This window comes from Nelumbo nucifera, chromosome 2 (genome assembly GCF_055504915.1).
Source record: "Nelumbo nucifera cultivar China Antique chromosome 2, China Antique-T2T, whole genome shotgun sequence".
NCBI classification, from domain to species: domain Eukaryota; kingdom Viridiplantae; phylum Streptophyta; class Magnoliopsida; order Proteales; family Nelumbonaceae; genus Nelumbo; species Nelumbo nucifera.
The window spans coordinates 110,704,982-110,727,349 of record NC_142650.1 but is presented as its reverse complement, the minus strand read 5'-3'; the positions used below and the strand labels follow the sequence as shown (position 1 = coordinate 110,727,349).

At 36.2% G+C, this 22,368-nt stretch overlaps 1 protein-coding gene across 1 annotated transcript; it reads right to left on the bottom strand.

Annotated features, from left to right (window-relative positions):
• Nucleotides 1-628: 628 nt before the first annotated feature.
• Nucleotides 629-20,115, bottom strand: SVR3 (elongation factor family protein). The gene is made up of 14 exons (XM_010280663.3): nt 19,800-20,115; nt 18,448-18,557; nt 16,775-16,978; nt 15,878-16,054; nt 15,592-15,744; nt 12,198-12,287; nt 8,441-8,575; nt 8,191-8,307; nt 5,920-6,071; nt 5,757-5,841; nt 5,146-5,240; nt 4,118-4,283; nt 3,002-3,197; nt 629-1,256 (listed from the first exon to the last, which is right to left on the bottom strand). Exons 1-14 carry the CDS (start codon nt 20,032-20,034, stop codon nt 1,126-1,128), a joined length of 2,046 nt encoding a protein of 681 aa, XP_010278965.1. The 5' UTR covers nt 20,035-20,115; the 3' UTR covers nt 629-1,125.
• Between the last annotated feature and the right edge of the window lie 2,253 nt (nt 20,116-22,368).

Sequence of the window (22,368 nt, the reverse complement as noted above, 5' to 3'; positions counted from 1 at the left end):
GCCCCACAACGCCCCACACCATATCCCTGCCGTGTATTGGAAACATCTCCCAATGATGACATCATCGGTTCTGGTACTATCAACGGGAGATGTTCCCAATGCACGGCGGAGATGTGTGGTAAGTTATGAGGCAGCTCTCCGTGGGACGGAGATCTGAACTCCAAGCAAACGCCTTTTCATCCAATCCACCCCTCCCAAGATAGCTGGGAGTCTGAGACAACATAGGGTAAAATCCTTCTTATCAAGCAATTGCCTCTAAACCCATCCATCATTTTTCACTTAAACCATGGGACGAGAAGTTAGAACAATCCGGGCTTTGTTGAGATTAAGGATGGGTGGTGTTGAATCTTATTAAAGCGTCTTCAATTCTGAGGCCAGAAAGCACATAATGCCATCTGGAGCCTTCATAACTAGCCATAGCTTACGGGTCTTCATAATGCCATCAAGACTCGCCATAAAACCAATCTCATCAAGGATTAGGAAAAACTGCTTTCATTGTTTTCTTTTTAATCTCAAATGTGTCATTTACCCAGCACATCTTCCTCCAAGGAAGAATAAGAAAATAGAATTTCTTCTTCTAGAAACAATCTTACTAGAGTATTATGCACCCTGATAAAACACCGGAGAATTTTGAAACAGGAAAGAAAATATGATCAACCTTGACAGGTGAAACTGATTTCTGCAAATAATTTAATGTCTCCTTGCTTTATCTGCATCACATTTAGAAAAGTAATAATAATAATAATTACTCTGACGCTTATCATCTTTGGGTAGGAAGTACAATAAATAATGAAGATTCTCATTTCTGTGGTTCCAGGATTAGTTTTCCGACGTTCTTAAGAATGGAGATCCCGAAGGGGAATGATCTTGAGATTCAATACTGGCTATATACACAAGAAATCAGGGGGAAATCTTGTCTCATACCACCCTATGCGTCTCTTAGTTTCATCTCCTTGGTGAATATGATATGGATAATCTGTCATACACTAATCTTTGTAAGAGAGAACTGGCATATTCTTGCATCAACTGAAGTTGATAAAGTTTGACTGCCAAGGAATGGCGGGTGATTGATCTGAGTTTAGTAGGAAGACAGTTGATACGCAATCTCATTTCTCCGCCAGGTATTCACTTCTTCTTTGCTAGTTTTGGGTTTTTGCACATGCGAATACTTAATGGAGTCACCTCCACAAGCTCATCTTCTTCAATGTACTCTATGCAGTCATCCAGACTATAATCCAAAGGGGTATCAAGAACCACTGCACCAATGGAGAAGAAAGTTATGTAATTAAATGTAAGACTACCCTCACCAATAAAAGGGAGAATATAAGACCTTAAAGTCAACTGATGCAAATTGGTTGATTTTAAGCATAAACAGTGCAAACTAACACAGAAAAATAACCAAATAAAAAATGCCAAAGTAAACAAGGCAAGCCCTACTAGGCTGGAAAACACTATCATCATTCAATTATTTGTGACTTATGTCAACATGGACAGGTGCATATTTGGTGATTGGAGCCAGAAATCTGAACCTCACTGGTGATTACAGTGCACCTTAGAACATGGAAAACCAATAAATAGGTAGCAATAGACATATGGCATATTTCATAAATTGAGGATATTTGTTAAGTATAGAAAGACTGTTCTTGGAAAAAACAAATGTGCATGAAACTACAAAAAATATTAAAAATAACTGTTGATGCCAGATCAATTAGCTGGTAAAATGACTGAATGCTGATACCAAAGACCTAAGTTTGAAATTTATCTTAACGGAAATGTGTGAAGAGAGTCTCTTCCCAACATGTCTTAGTAGATAAGTTGTATGAAGAGAGTCCCTCTACCCCCCAGGGTTTTATTGAATATTTGATTGTATGTAGCTGCAGCGGTATATAATGTACTCTATTTTTACTAGAAAAAAGAATAAATTATGGCCTAATTGCCATATTTTGGTTTTGCTCTCAATCATCTTTGTTCTTCGTTTCTTCTTATCTTTCTCCTTTCTTCTCTCTTAATCTGTCTTCTCTATCCTTCTAAGCTTACAAGGAAACACAACCTGAAACAAATAATCCTAACTACTCCAAGTGAGAACAATAGAATTTGATGGTGACATCATGGTTATGAAGTTCCATGGAACCATATATCAGCCAGAATTATATGTTCCTCAAAACTGCTAAAAAAAACTAGAAAAAAAAGGGTTACAAAAAAAATCTAGAAAAGGGTGTATGAAGCAATTGCATAAGGAGTTAAGCAATCATTGTCAATGGCAGAGATAGGTCTCCATATACTTTTCTTAGTGCTCTATGGAACAAGATGATCATTATGAAGTTGTATAGAGGAAGCATCATGATGATTGTGAGAAATGTAGTAGCTTAGCAGAGAATAACATGGTTTTCAAGTTTATATTGTGTTAAAACCAGAGTTTTATATCACTAGACAACAGATTCTTAGACAAGAGGTATTGAGTTCGTATCAAGCTTATGCATTGGTGCAAGGATAAGAAAGTTGGAAGGTTGGCTAGGATGCAGATTCCTGGAATAGATCATTCTGCCCTTGCATTGACTAGGCAGAAGGCCAACTCTAAGGCTGGTAAAGCTACTATGCTAGATGAGAGATGAACTGAAGTGCCATTGTTGCTAAAAGACCAGACATAATCATGACAGGTGCTAGAAGTTGCACACACACTTGATGCCAGCTAAGTTTCAGAAGGGAAGAAAATGCCAATGTTGCTACCACTCTGATAATCTATTTTCTTTATTTTCTTCTTCTCTCTTAATCTGTTTTTCTAACCTTCTAAGAATACACACTTATTTAGAGGAACTGAATATTCAAATATTGTCTCTATTGGATGGAAGACATTTCATCTTATTGCTTTCAGATACCAAATCATACAAGTAAATCTAATGCCAGCATGACTACTTTTTAGGAACAATGGACATTGAATTACCTTATCAATGAAAAAATAAAGGTAGTTTAACTCAAGAAGAGCTTTACAGCTGTTTCCTACCTGTTTGTTCCTTGTTGGAACGTATATTTGTTGCAGCTTTCTTCTTGCATACATTAAGAGACAAGTCACCTGGTCGCTGATGAATGCCGACTATCTGGCCTTTATAAACTTCCATGCCTGGGCTAACAAACATCTGACCTCGCTCTTGTGCACTAGAGAGAGCATATGACGTGGTGGTTCCATCCTCAAATGCAACCTGAATTAATTTTCATTTAGGTTCTCTTAATACAGAATAGAAACTTTGTTAGATGAGAAATACTGATCTTGAAAAGGGTTCAGACTTTGGGCAAAACCAAGAAACAAGAAACCATGTGAAGGTGCATCAGGGCCACATCTTTACGGATAATTTGGGAAGAGAGGAACAATAGATCTTTAAAGGCAAGAAAAGGACTCTAGAATCAATAAAGGAGTTAAGGGGAGCTTATGTAAAAGCACTTAATGGTTTAAAACCTTAAACTTTTTAAAGCATTTCTTATTCCGAATTTTCTTAGAGGGTGGAGTGTGGTAGCACTACTACTACTCAAAGGAATGTGGTCTCATTGCATTTGGTTCCACCAAACAAAAGAGAAGTAAAAACTAAGTTTTAAAGAGTGCAGTTTTGGAAACCCTGGAGTATTGGGTATTAGAGGAGTCTCTATGGACCAAAAGGAGAATATTCTAGCTATATTCTCAGGCCCCATGGGGAAAGGAAATTCTATCAGGGTTGAACGGAAGGCAGAATTGAAAGGCCTAAGATTTGCAAAGAACCTAAACCCAAGGAAAGTTGTAGTGGAAGGAGACTCAAAGGTGGTGATAAGCTAGCTGAAATATAAGAAACAAGGACCATTGCAGTACTGGAATGATTTGAAAGAGCTGAAAACTTTGTGACCAGAACTGAATGCAAGCTTTACATGAGCATATAGATCTGCAAATGTGATAGCAGATGCCATGGCCAGACAATGGGTGAATACAAGAAAAATGTTTGGGGTACTTTGTAAAAAGAAATGCATGTAAAGGGAGGGAGCAGGTGCCAGCCTCATTAAATGAATGCCGGGCATTCTTGTATCATATTATTTCTTGATGAAATAATTTCTACTGTTTCTGATCAAAATATGAAAAAAAAGGGGCAAGAATTACCAAAGAACCCTGATCTCGGGTGCTAATATCTCCAGCCCATGGTCCATAACTATCAAATATAGTATTGAGGATTGCTGTTCCTCGAGATGCCGTCAAAATTGCATTTCTCAATCCTAAAAGGCCACGAGTCGGTATCTTATATTTAAGTAATGTTGTTCCCTCTGACCTGGTGGACAAATGGATTTTAGAATATATGGCAATAAACACTATAATCACCTTGGTGCAACATGTGGGGAGAATTCCTATTTATCCATTCATTATAAAAGCAAATTATCAATAAGAATCATATTAAGCTTGTGACATAAAAAAAAGGAATATGATGTCCAACAATTGGAATAACAAGTCACCAGTGTGCAGATCATAAATGCAAGGTTATTTGCCAGATATAGCATACAGAAGTTGCAAAGTTGTTAATATGTAAGAGAAACTGACCATATAATCAGGCATAAATTTATTGTTGCTTCATTAGTTATTTAGGACCTACATGCATGGAGAGTGTGGAACAACTTTCATTTACTTAGCATAATTACAATAGTTGTTCATAAATTATATGCATATAAAAAAATGAATTGTTAATGCACATTTTTTTACTATTGCATGGACACAAAAAAGCATAAATCCATCACTTCTGTTGAGCATACAACATAATGCATCTATAATTTGTGTAAATACATTGCTGTGATAAAGTGCAAATTTTATTAGTGAAAAGGAACACAGTTTACAAGAAGAAAGAGTTTTGACAGAATGACAGTACAAAAACAAGTTCCAAAAGATAGTGAAGTCGATATATTTACTATTACATCATTCAAGATGGACCAGAAGTTAATTTTATGCTTCATTGAAGATACACAAGCAACAATGTAGTAATCAATCAGTATGCACTATGCAATTGAAATGACTCTATTGAAGATACACAAGCAACAATGTAGTAATCAATCAGTATGCACTATGCAATTGAGATGACTCTATGATTGAAGTGCCAAGGTGAAACTGGATATATAAACAATAAAAAATCCATTGTTACAAACCCAAGTCCTTGCATATCAAACATTTGCCCACGTCTTTTACCCAAAAGTTCAACTACAGGTCCCATGTATTCCTCGGGCACCTCAACAGTAGCAATCTGCAAGGAATTCACATATTATGCATATTACATCATAGAAGTAAAAAATGAAAAAGCAGTCTCATCTCTAAAACTTCTCTCTTTGCATGTTATATCAATGAAAATGGTCTTCAAAGAGATAAAATAGAACTAGAACATTCACCAAAGCCTTGCAATGCAACTTGTACTTGTACAGTTATCAAGTGGATTTGTTAAATGCATTATACATTTCTCAACCCAAAAAAGAATCTCTTACTGATGATTTCTACAACTTTTATTTGTTTTTTATTCAATTTCTTAAAACAACTTTACTTATCCAAAAAAGAAATCCTTAGTGAAACAAAGGTTCAAAGTATCGATACACCCCTGTACATCGATACTTTATAGGCCACACGGTTTTTTTTTTTCAAAACTTAACTTTTATACATGTTTTTATATTATTTAATCAATACACCCGTAAATAGGTGTATCAAGAAGCCAACAATATGCCCGATACAGGGCATATCATATCAATACTTTGAACCTTGGAAATAATACCTCGTAAGGTTCCAGCAACTTGTCATCCACTTTCTTGTTGATAACCTTGGGTGGTCCCACCATGAACTCATATCCTTCCCTTCGCCTGCAGTTCACAAGGATTATATAAACCTGCATACAAAATGAAACCAACAATAGTGAAAGGACTTGAACTCTAACTTACATGTTTTCTATCAGTATGGTGATATGTAAAGTACCCCTCCCACTAACAATGAAAGTATCTGCTGTTTCACCATCTTCAACTTTCATAGCCAAATTTCTCTCAAGTTCACGGTAGAGTCGATCTCTCAGATTTCTACTAGTTACATACTTTCCCTGGAAAGAAACATTGAGTCAATTGACAGAGAAGAATGTTAACCATAAGAACAAAATGCTAGCGGTGAACTATCAACAATGGCCATTCAGGCATGCTCACCAAATAAGGACTCAAAAGACACATCCAAATGAAAACCTAAAAGTTTTCTAAGATGCCAAAGCATATATTCAGAGGTGCCTGTGAGTGTCATATGATACAAGAAAACATAAGATAAAAATGTGGAACCCTATGCATGCAGACTAATATATGAAGCAAGTCAAAGATAGAAATGAAATGAATGTCTAACTTTTACCCATAAAAAAACACAATAATGACAGATTTATAACATTTTTTAGTCTCCATAAAGATAAGATACATAAAAGAATATAGAAAAAACAGATAAAGATAGAAGTAGAAACAAAAGTATATAGCTCAAGACTTCAGAAGATTCCAAAAATTAGAACATGGGCATGCCACTTTCTATGGATCTCCAAAAGGTTGTATTGCATGGAGTTGGATATGGGAATCAAAATCTCCAAAAGGTTGTATGCCTGGAGGCACACCTCTATGTGAAGCGTTAAATATGCCCAAATGCATGTATGTATAAGGCATTGAGATGAATCAGGTGCACTTCTCTTAGAAAAGCATTCATAATTCAACAATGGATATGGCACTGAATAGAACAAAATGGCAAAACAGGATCCATGTAGCCAACCCCATAAGGTTGGGACAAGGCTTAGATGATGGTGATGAGAAAAGTGTATGCCACATATAGGGTGTGTTTCTACTGCATCTCCATACAAAAAATGCATGCCTCATAATGATAAATTAAATCACCATCCAGGAGAAAAGATGATTGTGATGCATTTGCAGTACATCAAAGATGTGGAAAGGTACAAGTACTAATTTGACAAAAAATTGGTGCAGCCAGAACCAATACTGTAAAGAAGATAATTTGAATTGCATCATAGCAGGACTGTTGCAGGTTCTGCATAATACAAACCTTAATAGAAGTCAGAGGGACAAAAGAGAGTGGGTGTGGAACAGTTCAAGAGACTTCTTAGTCAGTCTATGTACAGGAATTTACTACCCAGGGAAGGCAGCAAGTTTCTACACTCCTTAGTGTGGAATGGTGGAGTATCCTCAAAGGTCTCTTTTTTGTTATGGGTCGCTGCATTGGACAAATTCCTGAGAAGCTTCTGAAAAGGGGCATGGAAGTAGATAATTTGAATTGCATCTTATGTAACAGCTGCAATGAACAAGCTAATCACCTGTTCCTTTCAGCTTTGCCTTTTCCAGTGGAAAAGAGTATTAGGCACTTTTGGTGTGCAGATATGCTTTCCAGAAACAGTCCAGTTCTTGAAAACGTGGCACCTTGGGAGTAGAGGAGGCAAGTTAGTGTGGGATATGATACTGATGGCCTGATAGTTATGATGTGGGCTATTTGGGGGGAAGGGGGGGGGGGGGGGGGACAGTTGTACATTTGAAAACAAAGCCAATGAGGACAGTAGGGGGTAAGAGATTAAAGGAATGCTTTTGTTATGGTGCCCCATCACCTCATTTTAAAGGAAGACCTTACAACACTTTTTTGATATGGATGTCTTTTTTTGTAATCATCCATGCTGAGTTTTAAATGACCTTTTGTAAATTCCCCAATGTACGGTCACTTGTTGTACAGGGGTTCTCAAAAAAATAGTCCCATACAGAAAGAAAGCATTCAAGGTAAATTAATTCACCAATATTATTTTGTTTAGACAACAAAGAGATAAATCACATTGTGGTGGGAAATATACTCAGAAAATTTGCAAGAAGAGTCATTCAGCCTAACTGGTCTGGCAAACCAGTAAGAATAAATTCTCGCGGTTCCTTTATGTGAAAAAACTTTTCTATTACATAACTCTTACATTTGAATTCTGCCTCTAAGCACATGTAAGTGGAACTTTAGCATCAGCATCTCTATGTACAACTGTACAAGGGTGCCAAACTGTGTGAGATACTTCAATTTTTAGTGCAAATTCCACATCTGACACCATATACAGCCGTGTCCTTGTATCTGGGTAACATAATGTACTATATTATATCATTTTATGTGTATAAATAGTATACATTCTTCTTTTCATCAAGATCGATAAACCATACCTCACGGCCAACAAAAGGTGATGTGTTGATAGAGAATGACATTTTAACTGTTGGCTCTTCAACCTTAATGGTAGGCAATGGTTTCCCAGAAGTTTTATCAGCAATTGTCTCCCCAATCTACTTAAAAGAAAAGAAATACAGATTCAATTACTAGAGGAAAAAGACCATAATTTCCATCTATAGCATCTTCTTAAAATCAATCATGGAATTCATAGGAAAATGACATAAAACTAAAAAAAAAAATACATACCTGTATATCACTAACACCACATACGGCACAGATATCACCAGCTTCCACTCTCTCTACAGGAACCCTACTGAAGTTTTCATATACAAAAAGCTCACTTATTTTGGAAAATCTACATTCTTCTTCTGAGGTACATACCTACAAAATTTCAAATTAAATTATTCATAGCAAACCATGAAAGAACTTGTTTCTTCACCGTGCATCCTAGATAATAACCAAAAGACTTACCTACTACTATCAACCACATTGAATTTTCACAAACAAATTGCCAAAAGAAATTAACATACATACCATGCAATGGTGCCTCCATGTGCAAGAAGACATTTTACACCAATAACAGTTTAGAGGAAACGTGATGAGGATCCAATAAGCCTTTGAAAACATGAACTAGAAGGAAAAGACTAACCAAGAGGCCATGATGTGATACAGTGCTGGTTCTTGGGATTTGGGACCAGGGTATTTTGGTCACTTTTCATAGAAGTGGGTCCGGACCTTAGGATCTAGTTTTTCTAGTTGTTTATGAGTTGTATTTATCTTTTCATTGTTATCAAATAAGTAGTTTAGGAGTCATTTTGATTCTTTTTTCTATTCAGCCTGGATCTCAATCAAGAACTGCAACAAGATGTGGAGAAACCAATCAAAACCTAATCCAAATTAAAAGGCCTTCTTATCAGGTCAACTCATCGAGAAAGAGAGAGAGAAAGAGATTATCCCTTCACTTGAAATGAACCAAACAAAATGATAAGGAGAAAAGCAAAGCACTAGAGAAATTACAAGTGAAGGAAACCAACTAGAAGAGGAAACATGTTTAGAAGGTCAAAGAAAAACTGAAAGGTTGACGTGGGCTTTGCCCGTTGGTCTGAGGATTCATGATAACTCAACGGATCGCACGGCCTTCGTGCCAGCGAAACATCAGCTTGATTATTGGAGGAGCTTTTACTTCTTTTTGGGTTTTTACCGAAAGATTTGCATAAGTTCTATACCTTTGTTCTCTTTCAAAGGGCTATGGCCCTATAGCAGATCCAAAAATAAATAAGCCCACCACCCAAAAGAGCATGAACCAAGAGTCATGACTTATGTTCCTCAAAGTAAGAAAATATTGAAGGAATGGTGCAGTTGGATTTTTGGACGTGTGAGTTCATGCCATTACTCTGTCCTGGTTAATGGAGTGGTGGACTTTTTCCTAGCTTGTAGAGGTATCAGACAAGGGTACCCGCTATCACCCTTCCTCTTTACTCTAATAGCAGAGGTGCTTAATAGAATGATCTCAAAGGCTGACAGGGAAGAAATGATTAAAGGGTGGAGGATAGGTAGGGATGGTATTTTGGTCACCCATCTCCAATTTGCAGATGATATTTTGATTTTCTGTGAAGGGGACGATATTGAGAAAGTGAGAAATCTCAAGGATCTGGTTAGGAATTTTGAGAGGGTGTCAAATCTGAGTGTCAACTTTGGGAAGAGTTGTGTAGCTGGGGTTAACTTGGAGGACAGTCAGGTGGAGGCTATAGCAAGAAGCTTAGGGTGTTCTATTTCGTCATGGCCTATGACCTACTTGGGGCTTCCGTTAGGAGCAAACCCTAGGGAAAGTAGTCTTTGGTGTCTAGTGGTGTAGAGGTTTCAAAAGAAATTGACTTCTTGGAGGAAAAACTATATTTCTTTGGGGGGAAGAATCATGTTGATAAGAGACACATTAGCTAACCTACCAACCTATTTCCTATCTGTGTTTAGGATACCACCTAGGGAAGCTAGGAAGCTAGAGAAGGTGATGAGAGATTTCCTCTAGGAACCGGGAGAAGGTAAGAAGGATCACTTGATAAAATGGGAGATTGTATGCCGGAATAAAGAGGAGGGGGGATTGGGGTTAGGGAATTTGATTAAAAAGAATAAAGCACTGCTGGGGAAGTGGCTGTGGAGGTGGCCAATGGAGAGAGAGAGGCTCTGGCATGAGGTGGTGGGTAGTATTCATGGTCGCTCTAATAATGGGTGGGATGCTAGAGTATCACGGCAGGCAACCTTGGCAACTCCTTGGAAAGCTATTCATGGCATCCTTCCTCAGTTTCTCAGTTTTGTCAGGTATGATGTTTGTAATGGTAACTCTGTTCTTATTTGGGAGGATACATGGGTCGGTGAGGCTCCATTGAAGGACCTCTTCCCTTCTTTGTTCTCTATCTCAAGGTACAAAAAGGAGGCAGTTTCAAAGTTTTGCTCCTTTATGAATAATCCATTAACACCAAATTGGGATTTTGGGTTTCGTAGAGGCCTAAGGGAAGAGGAAATTGTGTCCCTAACAAATCTGCTAAGCCTACTTGATACAGTGTGTTTGGACCCTTCTGAACCCAACAAACGGATTTGGACACCCAAGCCAAATGGATCCTTCTGTTGCGCTTCTTTCTTTAAATCCATTACTCAATCTAACCCCACTCGACTTTTCCCTTTTAAGGAAATCTGGTGTAGGCCTGTTCCCCCTAAGGTTATGGCTTTTTGTTGGGAAGTGCATTATGGGAAAATAAACACCTTAGACATTCTACAAAAGAGAAGACCTTATCTTTGTCTTTCACCTTGTTGGTGTATCCTTCGCAAGTCACATGGTGAGGACTATAACCATCTACTAATTTCCTGTTCATTTACCGCAGAGTTATGGGAGTGGCTCTTCTCATTGTTTGGGCGCATGTTGGTTAGGCCAGCAGATGCAAGCTTGATTATTTATCCTGCTTTCCTCCCTTGGCAGCACAGAAGAGGAAGAATTATGTGGAGGTGTGCAAGAGCAGCGCTGCTTTGGTCCGTGTGGGAAGAAAGGAATACCAGAACTTTCCAAGAGAAGGAGAGAAACTTAGAAGAGATGAAGGACTGCATTCTAAATAGGGTGATCTTATGGCTAAAATCCCTGGACTTATTTCATCATTTCTCATTTAGTGATATTTGGAGGAATTGGTTAGCAGTGGCTAATTGTTCATCTAGAAAGACTAAAGTGAGTCTAACTTGGGAACCCCCTCCTGAGAATTTTTTGAAGCTGAACTTCAATGGAAGTAGTCTTGGTAAACCAGGTCCGTCAGGGGTGGGAGGGGTACTGAGGAATGAGGCTGGGAATGTGGTTCTTATCTACTCGGGGCCAATAGGAGCTGGAAACTCCATTAGGGTGGAACTAGCAGCTGCTACCCAAGGAGCACAGCTAGCTGTGCAGATAGGTGTGGAACATCTGATAATAGAAGGGGACTCCAAGGTGGTAGTGGGATGGCTACAAAACCCGGACTCTATAGTGTGGTGCTTTAAGAATGAAATTAAAAAATTCAACTGCCTGACAAGGAGCTTGACAGTGAGAATACAATGGGTGGGGAGATCTGCAAACTCTATGGCTGATGGCCTTGCAAAGCAAGGGGTAAACAGGGAAAGTTTATATTGGGCTCAATTGTAGATTGAATCTGCTTCCTGTTTTCTGTTTTCTGTTTTCTGTTATCTGTTTTCCTTTGTCTTTCTTCCTGCTATTTGGAGAGGACGCAGCTCGTGCCTCTCCATGGGAAGCTTGTAATTGCATTAATTCTCTATTAATGAATCTTTTCTCTTTACTCATCAAAAAAAAAAATGTGGCTACAAATGACTCTGTGCTTAACCTCCCGGGTGGGGGGGGCTCTTGAAAAGGATAAATAAAAACATTAAATATTTTAATTGTTACTGATAAAAAATGGCTGACAATATTTGATACTTGTACTGCCAAATATAGAAACTCAAATATCATATTATAACATGGTCAAAGAATTCTCACCCTCACATCCATTCCTCTTTGTAGCACCCCAGCATGCAAACGCCCAATAGCTATCCGTCCTTTATGCTCATCATATTCAGTGTTTGTAACCTGAAAATGTGAAAACAAAAATTAAATAAAGCATAAATATCACAAGGACCAGAAGATATTAATATCTCAAACTCAAGATAATACTGTAAAATCTACAGTTCAAGCTACAATAATGGAATTATATACAAAAAATAAGAAGAGAGGTATTAAGGATGAAAAAAAAAAAAAACAAGAAGAGAAAACAGTGCAAGAAGATAGGAAGAACATGGATGAATAAATGTCACAACTGAAAACTCAAACACTAAACATGATTTTTTTTTTTTTGAAAAAAAGATAAGTTATATTTGTATTGATATGATGAAAAAGAGGGAACAACCACTAGACATGATATAAATATGAACACCATTTCTGTGGGCATAAGAATGCAGGCAACAAGTGTTCTAGGACATAACTAACATTTGAACTTCCACAAAGATATTGGGTAATATACATGTGCTTTTCACTCTTCTTACCCAACAATCAAGGTTGATGGGTTGCCTTCCACAACTAGCTCCATTGAAACCATAAAAATCTAAGCAAAGACACCATACTGAAGTAGGGAACTCAATTACAAGTACTTGTCAATCTATATGTATTGGCATAAATTTATTTGACAGTGTAAAATGAAAAATAGGACCCATTTCACATTTTTTTCTTGGTTTGATAACATAACTTTTATCAGAAAACAAAAACAAAACTACGCAAGTTGCACATAAAAGGAGAGGCAGCACAAATAAGAAGAAATAAAACAAGCGCTTGGTTACTTGGTACTCTAATAAAAAGGCCCAGAAGTCTTAGTGTACAAGGGAACTCATTACCCAGAAGCCGGCCAAAAGACTCAACACCACACCATGCTGCACACAGAAAGAAAGAAAAGAAAAGGCAATAAACTGCAACTACTAACCTCAACTTGAATTACATGAACCCACCTTCAAATCCCAAACCCCAATTGTCATATTCCACCACTGCAACCCATATGACTTCTCCCTCTAGAAGCAACAAACTTTTATCTCCTTTTACTTCTTAGCAATAAAGTCCACTTATTTTTTGCTTCATGGGGCTACATAACAGGGGGTTGCCCATCCCCCTCCCTTCACCCCCCCCCCCCACCCTGGTGACAGCGGGATTTTATCCCAAGTCTCTACTCCAGTGAATCAGAGATCCTACCAACTGAGCAGCAATAAAGTGCCCACAATGTCTTCTTTCTCATAATTTCATCAACACTATCCTTCGGTCCTTCCTGCTCCCAACAGATCTCTCAGTTAGTACTCCCTTGAGTGCCCCACCACACCTTCCTATTCATTTCTTGTTGTGAACCACTCAAGATCAGTTCCCCACCTCTGGACTCCCCTCCCTTCCATTCATCCTGCCATGCTGGTCTAAAGTGAAACTATGTCCACCCCTTCCTCTCCAACTGTTCATTTCCAAACCCTCTAGCACCTTCACAAGAAGCATCCACTGCTACTGATATCATCACTAGCCCCTCTGCCTCCATCAGTGCCAAGAATGCTGCAGCCGTATATCTAGAGCCACCTAGCTTGGCTGAGAAAACTAACCCATTCCCATCACCCTGCTAGCAGTAATGTCATATTCAGTCCCTCATATTCTCATTCTCCCATCAGTTCACATCATTAACTACAAGTCTTAGTGCCTTTGGTAGCCAGGTTGACAGTAAGGCTGTAAAAGACCATTACCCAATGTTGGTCCCATCTATCTGGGGTCATGGGAGGGGTAGACCAGATATGGTCCTAACCTTTGGCATTTTTTGCACAAAGTGGCCGCTTTCAAACTCAAACCTACATTCTCACACTTGACAGTTAGGCTGTAAGTAGATCAAATCACAGTCCTAATCCAAATCATAAAATAGATCTTTCACAGTAAGTACGGATCCTATAATATATGTTTGCCTACAAGAATTTATGTATTTTATTATATTTTTATTTATTATATAACATCTTGAATGGAATTTCTGACTGAGGCATCAGAATCAACTATTGCCCAATAGTTGAGTTAGTTTCTGTCTAGATTAAAAACTTCTGAGTTGAACGTAGCATATTTACATGTGGAATCTCTAACTAGTCCACCAAAAATCCAATCAGATTAAAAATCGGATCTAATACCTCAAAACCCAATAGGTGTCATGTCATTCAAGTATAGTAAATATGTAATTGAACAATTATGGGTACATGCAGATAGCAATAGCAATCCAAGCATATAAGCTATTCCTTATTTCCTATTGTTCATTGTAAGGAGCAAGACAACAAGAAATTTATGTACAATGGAAACCTTGGTGGGAAGAAGTCTAGCCTGAACATCATAGTATCATTAGGAAAGGTGCAAGAGACATTGTACTGCTTGTTTTCTTCTCTGTTGAAGTAGATGCTACTAAAAAATGCTAGGTAGAATATAGAAGCATCCAAACGTTGCACCAGGATGACCATCATAACCTCTCAGCTAACCAAATTTACCTTGTTCATTTTGCATTCAGCAGTCTTTCCTGATGCTATTAATTTGGATTCGTGTCACTTTAACAAGTAAAATTTTACTTTTCACCTGTTTATGACTTACTCCCATTACTAACATTTTCATCCTTCCTATCAATCAGTACCAATAGGGGTGTAAACGGATTGAATTCGAATCGAATCAGGCAATTTCTGAATTCGAATCCTATTAGAAAATCCCAATATCCGAATTCAATTCGATATCCGACGGATATTGAAAATTAATATTCAAATTCGAATCCGATTAAATATTTGAATATTCGATTCGATTCAAATTCGATTAATTAATTATTTTAGATAATCAATAAATATATAAAATAAATATTTTATTGATACAAAGTATATAAATATATAAATTATTTATATAACTTAATTATTATATATAAATTATATAAAATATTTTATATATTATATAAGAATTAAATAATCGGTCGAATTCGGATATTTATCGAATCGAATCAGGTCATATCCGAATTCGAATCCGATTAACTATTCAATAAGAACAGGATATCCGAATTCGACCGATTATTCGAATTATCCGAATTTGATTCGATTATGTCGAATATCGAATTCGAAATCGGATTTTCGAATACCGTTGACACCCCTAAGTACCAACAGAAGAAATTTTGAGCAATCAACTTCTTCTTTTTCATTATAAACTTGCAGTCTTAGGACAAATATACAGAAAATGGCCATGCCAATGAGAACTTCCCTAGAAAATGCACATGTGTTCATGATGACATGTCTAATTTAGTTCTCTATGAAAAAGATGAAATCTTATCCAAATATAACTACATCTATTAGCAAAAAGAAAAATGACTAACAAGCATCTGCAATGCACCATCTTTGTCAATGTGTGGCCCTGGTATGCATCTGATGATAGCTTCAAACAGTGGTCCAAGATCATCTGCCAGATTTTCCGGAGATAAACCAGCCTTTCCCTTGATACCACTTGCATATATTACTTGAAAATCACACTGCATAAATAATGAACATTCCTGGATGTTAGACTCAAATTTAAGTCACCTTACTACTTACAATGCTCTGGGATATGTCAACATTGAGTTAAAAAATAATTAATAAGAATATGAAATTATCTGACAAAAGAACCTGCTCATCTGTTGCATTTAGTTCAATAAACAATTCAAAAGTGGAGTTAATGACAAAGTCTGGACGAGCTGAAGGCCTGTCAATCTTATTAACAACAACAACAACTGCATGACCAAATTCCAGTGCTTTCTTTAGAACAAATCTTGTCTGTGGCATTGGACCCTCTACAGAGTCTACCTACAAAATAGAATTTCATCAAAACTTATCAGCATAATCAACCCCTGCAAAACATGTCACTGTGTAGAAGATTACTATTAAATTTCATGAAATATTGACACAATTTTTTCTCAAAATACAACTAAAAATGGCACCAGTTAAATAGTGCTATTTGGATTGACATTACCATTAAAAGAGATCAGGCAACCAGGTTTTTAACATTTCTCTAATTAAAAAATCCAAATAACTAACAAAAGAAAATGTTAATTCCAAAGTATGAAAGCTTCCTAACCAAAAGAACATGTGCAGGCAACAAGATCATTGTCAACTATTAGGAAAGCAAATTGTTTTGTCTTCTTCAGAACAAAATAACCAAAACAGAGGGAAAAAACTAATTGTAGTCATGGGAAAAAAGCGCACAAAGGAGTTAATAAGCTGCCCAAAGGAAAGTAACTGATGATTTGACATAGAGTGAAAAGCACTTATTATTGGATTTCAGGAAGATGCATTTTGGGCAAGATCGAATTACTTTGGACTATGATTTTTATAATCAATTTGATTTGGATGCATATAGTGTTAAGATCAAATTACTGTCTCAGATATCCAATGTAGGAATATAGAAAGTCAATTTGATTTGTTACAATGACAGGAATAGCAATGCCATCTAAACTGGCTATCAAAATCATATAACCAATTACAGGTTTAAGTGTATCAACTTCCAAGAGGATTGACAGACAGTACCACTAGAAGAACACCCTCCACCATATTGAGAACACGCTCCACTTCGCCACCAAAATCAGAGTGACCAGGAGTATCAATTATATTAATCTTTGTATCCTTATAAGTGATTGATGTATTTTTACTAAGAATTGTAATTCCCCTTTCACGCTCTAGATCATTTGAATCCATTATCCTTTCTTGGACAAATTGGTTTTCACGAAAGACCTGCACAAGAGAAGTAGTATATTTGTTACCACCATGGATGGAAATTATGATGTACCTTTTGTTTGGGTAATCAATAAAAAGAAAAATTTATTAATACAAAAAACAGTACATCTGGAAGTGATGAGATATCACTAGAGTACAGCCTTACAAGAAAGAGCAAAAGAGGAAAAAATACAAGGGATAAACAACAACAAAGATGATGCAATAGCATGGGCCAAAACAAAAAACACATCATGCCATCTGCAAGGCATTCCAAAATTCAGCACCAAGATCTTCCTTTGTGATTCCTTCAAACTCTGGGAGAATCAGGACCCAGTCCATCTATCTGTCTATTATCTATCTATCTATATACATATACATATATGGACACCAATATTGCAGAAACCTCATCAGAATTTCTTCTAGCTTCTAACTTAAGTAGCAATTGGTCAATAGGCCCCAGTATGTCCTAAAGCTAAACAGCATCTTAAGATACAACAGACTTCTATAAGTAGCACCTAGATTCCTAGCTAGAAGTAAATCATCTTTATGCCTAAAAGCATCAAGTCTCTGAAAGACTGATCAGTTAAACCATCTAGAGTGGAACTAGATGTTCCTGAATGAAAAATGTATGAGAGTTCTGAAACTATAATTTAAGTAAGTTAAGAAGAGGCATAGAGCTAAGGTTTATTATAACCAATCCATGTCTTAAGAGTCAAAAACACATTTATGCACCTATACCAACTCATAAAACTATTGGGACAAGGCAATAAGTAATCCCATCTGGAGGATTTTGCACTAAGTTTGCATATATAGGCTGAGCAAGATAAGAAAGGCAGAAATAAGATGTTTCATAACTGACTAATAAACTATAGTAAAAAATGCATTTATGTACATGTTCTGAATCATTAAATTATGGGGACTAGAAATCTCATCTAGAGAGACTTTACACTAAGTGTCCCTTCATTCCATACAACAGGAAAAAAAATAAAAAAAAAAAAAGAAAAAATGGCAGTTAATAAAGTTTTTGGTGCTTGATATTTAATCACTCAAATCTAAAAACAGAAAAAAAAGTACCTCTTTATTTCAGAATTGAAACAATAGTACATGATGATATTTCTTGGGATTTTGGAGGATGTCAATAAATCCTACCTAATAGATCTGCTTATATAGCCATCTTTCTAAATGTGAAACCCTTACACCAGATTACCAAAAAATTTATGCATCAACTGATACAAACAATCATAGCAAAAGAAAAGGAGAAAAAGAAAGAAATGAAAACAGAAAAGAAAGCAAAATAACAGATAATTATGAGAAACACAAGAAAATATTCATTAGACTTAATGATATATACCTACTTATTACATTTACAAAACTGAAACTGCTTGCATTCAGAACCAAAGTTCAATCCAATTCATCATGAAATCTGGAAACCTTGAAAAACAATATACAACAAGGTCAAATTGAGATACAAATTTCTCTGGTACTACCTTTGCTTGTCTCAACATTGCATCAACCAAGGTTGTTTTCCCATGATCTACATGAGCAACTATGGCAATATTTCTTATGTCTCTTCTTGTCTTTAATGAACTTCTTTTCCCTACATCAGGACAAAGGTTTATAAGCAAGACATTCTTATCATACAAACTAAGAAAAGTTTTAGAAGTACGGTTCATTTCAACCTTACATTAAAAAATAATTATGCATGAGATAAGTTCATCCATAAAAAGGAAATAGCGTAGGAGAATGCTAACATTAAAGTTTTCTTATTTATTTTTGGTAGAAATGCCAACTCTGTAGTATACCATGAAAATATTTGAATTGAACAAACAGAACAATCTAATTGACAAGAAGAAGAAGATATGTGATGAATCTACTGCAGATGTGGCAATAATATAAGATGAGCCACTGCTTAAATCAGCAAACCAATGCAAACCCAAGACCATACTCCATATTAGTTATGTTGAGAGACTGAAATTCAAACCAAGGAAAACCCCACAGATTAGTTAGGTACCCCATGGTGAAGTAGAAAATGACTGAACTGACCCCTATGGTCCTATCCCTTTACCAGTTGAGTTTAAAATTCCAACCTGAACTTGGAAATCAGGTTGGATAACACAGTTGAAGAGGAAGTCAATGGTTGCAGCCCTTGGGCCCTTAACCCCCTTCCTATCTTGAGAGTTGAGACACATTTCACTTCTTTGAATTATGGATAGATCAAAAGAACTTACACATCCTTCAAAAATCAAAATGCCACACACCATCCCCGCAGAGAAGACAAGAAAAATATATATAAATGTAATTCATATGACATGTAAGAAAATGAAATAAGTGAATCAATAATGACTAAACTAATTGTGGCCAACTCCAATCAGTGTACAACCCTCTAACTAGACCTTCTTTTCAATTTATCAGTAATATGTCCTCCATGTTATTTGCAATGAACAAGATTATGATAACAGGAAACTCTAGGATATCTCCACATCAAAGAAGTTACCAGAGACCTTGGATACTTGATGAATTCCGATTGTTCACATATCCTCAATACAAATAACAACAACAACAAACAAGCAAGCAACAAATTTTAAAAGAGAATGAAAGAAAGTAACTGGAAGAGCGAGATGGACGATAATAACAACTAGCACCAAAACAGGAATGGGGTGGCAGAAGAAAACAAATAAAGAAAAGGGTAAACAACCACTACCTTTAATTCAAACGTACGAGAATATCAAAGGCAATCAAGTAGCTTTTGGCATAAGCAGAACTCGTTTATCAAAAGCAAAGATGAAAATTGAAGTGGAAAAAAAAAACAAGCAATTCAAAAGAAAGAGTCAACTTTTACCAGTGGCAGTTTCTGTGGCAGCAGAAACTGAACATTTTATCGAGGTACGACCGGAAGAACTCGAAGAGGAACCGAAACTTAAAGTGGTTTTAGCAGTTAGTGACGAGGGAAAGCTCTGGCCGAAAAATTGTTTAGAAAGGAGACAAGAAGAGGAGCTTCGCTTAGGGTTTCTGAGAGAGTGGTTGATAGAGAGGGACGATTTGAGAGGACTGTGGAAGCTCATCGCCATCTCCATTGCTCGCAGTCGCTGGAGTTAGTGTGAGAGAGCGAGAGCGGCAAATGGGGATTTGGCAAATGAGGCTGTCATTGGAGCTCAGAAAATATGAGAAATTGGTATTTATAGGTTGTGTTCGTCATCTTCGCAAAAGTGAAAAAAAAAAAAAAAAAAAAAAAAAACCAACGAATATTCCCTTCAAGTGTTATATGCCTCTTTGCATTGCTTCACTCTTTGCCACTAATTTGGTTCAATTGCTAGTTTGCTACGTGTCATTCGCGTGGTCGATAGGCCTCTCAATGATAATCGGATTTGGATGTTACAATTTATATCCAATTAATAATCGGTAGGATTTGGACATGATCCATCCGATCCGATTAAAATCAATATTATAATATTTGTTAATTTTAATATGCAATTTTTATATAATTATATTTAAAAGGGTAAATTACACGGACCTCCTATATTATGGGGTCAGTGATAGATACCCCTTGAACTTTAATTTTCGATGAAGAATATTTTGTACTTTGGCCGTTAGACAAAGACTCTCTTCGTTAGGGTTCCGTTAGTTATCGCCGAAAAAAAGTTAGAATATCGTTGTTATGATATTTTTAAATACCTAAATTGCCCTTTTGACATATTTTCAGACCATTTTACCCCTAATATCACTTTAAAGCTTGCATTTAGTGATTTTTCTCATTTCTCTAATTAGTTCAAGTTTCAAAGAGCAGAGGGCATAGGGTTTTTACTTCTATAGTGTATATCAACAGAGGTTTTTGCTTCATAGCGAAGGTTAACGGCAATTCTTCCTGTTTGATGAGTTCACATCCACCATGGTTTGCTTATTGTTAGGGTTTAAAGGTTGAAAGGATAATTCATTGTTGTTATAGAAATGAAAGTATAAGGGTTTTTTTTAACTTTTAGTTAATCTCCGGATTTAACTCATTATTTGTAATGACACGTGAAACCTATTCCTAATCTTCTTGTGATTTCTTATAACAAAACAATCTTATGAAGGTACTTAAAAAATTCATAAACTAATTTGATTTGCATGGCATTCATACCTTGCTAACAGTGCTAGTTGGGTATATCTTCTTAATACAAGCGATCCATGTGACCATGGCTGAACTCCTTGAGTTGAATGATTTGTCAGGAAATGGGTTTAATGGTCTTCTTAGTATTAAGTATATCTTCTTAACATACTAATGTCAAGAAATGGGTTTAATGATCCATGTATTAATTCTCATGAGGTGTAACATTGTTTGATGTTGATGAAATGTGTTTAATGATATTTGAATGTCAATCATGAAGTGTTTAATGTTCATGAAAGAGGTTCAATGGTCCATATATCAATGCTCATGTCTTATAGTGAAGTTCATTTTGCTAAACAGAATTTAATTAGTGGATGTTTGTAATTTTAACCTATTTTTAATGCAACAATGAGTGAGCATTCAAAGTTTACACTCCAGTCACCGAGTGATCTTAGGTTTGAGACAAGAGTTTGTGATTGTGGGTAGGGGTGCTCACGGTTCGAGTAACCGAACCGTGGGCCTTTTTTGTGGACTAAACTGGTAGTACCAGTTTTTGGAAAATCAGTAATCAAAACTGAACCAAAACCAATCAGTTAACTGATTGATCGGTTCAGTTAACTGACAGTTCGGTTCGTCAATTTTTCGGTTTTTTTTACTTTACAATATTTATTATAAAAATGTATATAAATATATATAAATTAATATATTTTAAATAATAAATAATACATAATACATAATATATTATAAATATATATATATATTTATATATAATGCGTATTTATTAATTTATAATATATAAATTACGTATAATGTATATAACATAAATATAATATACATAAATATATAAAAAATATATAGAAAAACATGTATACCGGTCGATTCGGTTAACCGTTGGTTTTTTTAAATTGGTTAACCGAAACCGAACCGGTACCTTCAGTTTTTTAAAATTACCAAACCGACCAATTCAGATAACCAATTTTTTGGTACGATTTTGGTCAGTTCAGTTTTTCGTTTTTTTTTTTTTTTTTGCTCACCCCTAACTGTGGTAAGAAGTGTGTGATAAGGGTGTCTAAGACCACCTCCAATCCATAGAAATTATTTTATACTTGTCTTCGCAAAGTTGTAAGTTTTACCATTCTTTATTATTGGCACCATGATCAGTGTTCATAATTTATTAATAAAAAAAAGATAAACAACCGAATGTTAAACCATGTGATTTCTTCGAATGGGTCATTCCAATCAACCACCAAGATAATGTTACTTCACTTGTGATCATTGGAGATGGCCAATCATTTCATATGAGGGAGATTGAGAAGTTTGTTGC

Bases quoted from the DNA above. Each gene is read 5' to 3' on its own strand.
- SVR3 (XM_010280663.3), bottom strand. From the start codon at position 20,034: ATGGAGATGGCGATGAGCTTCCACAGTCCTCTCAAATCGTCCCTCTCT. The intron at 16,055-16,774 runs GTACTGTCTGTC...TCTATTTTGTAG, and splicing joins TGGAGGGTGTTCTTCTAGTG to GTAGACTCTGTAGAGGGTCC. The intron at 3,198-4,117 runs GTAATTCTTGCC...AAATTAATTCAG, and splicing joins CCCGAGATCAGGGTTCTTTG to GTTGCATTTGAGGATGGAAC.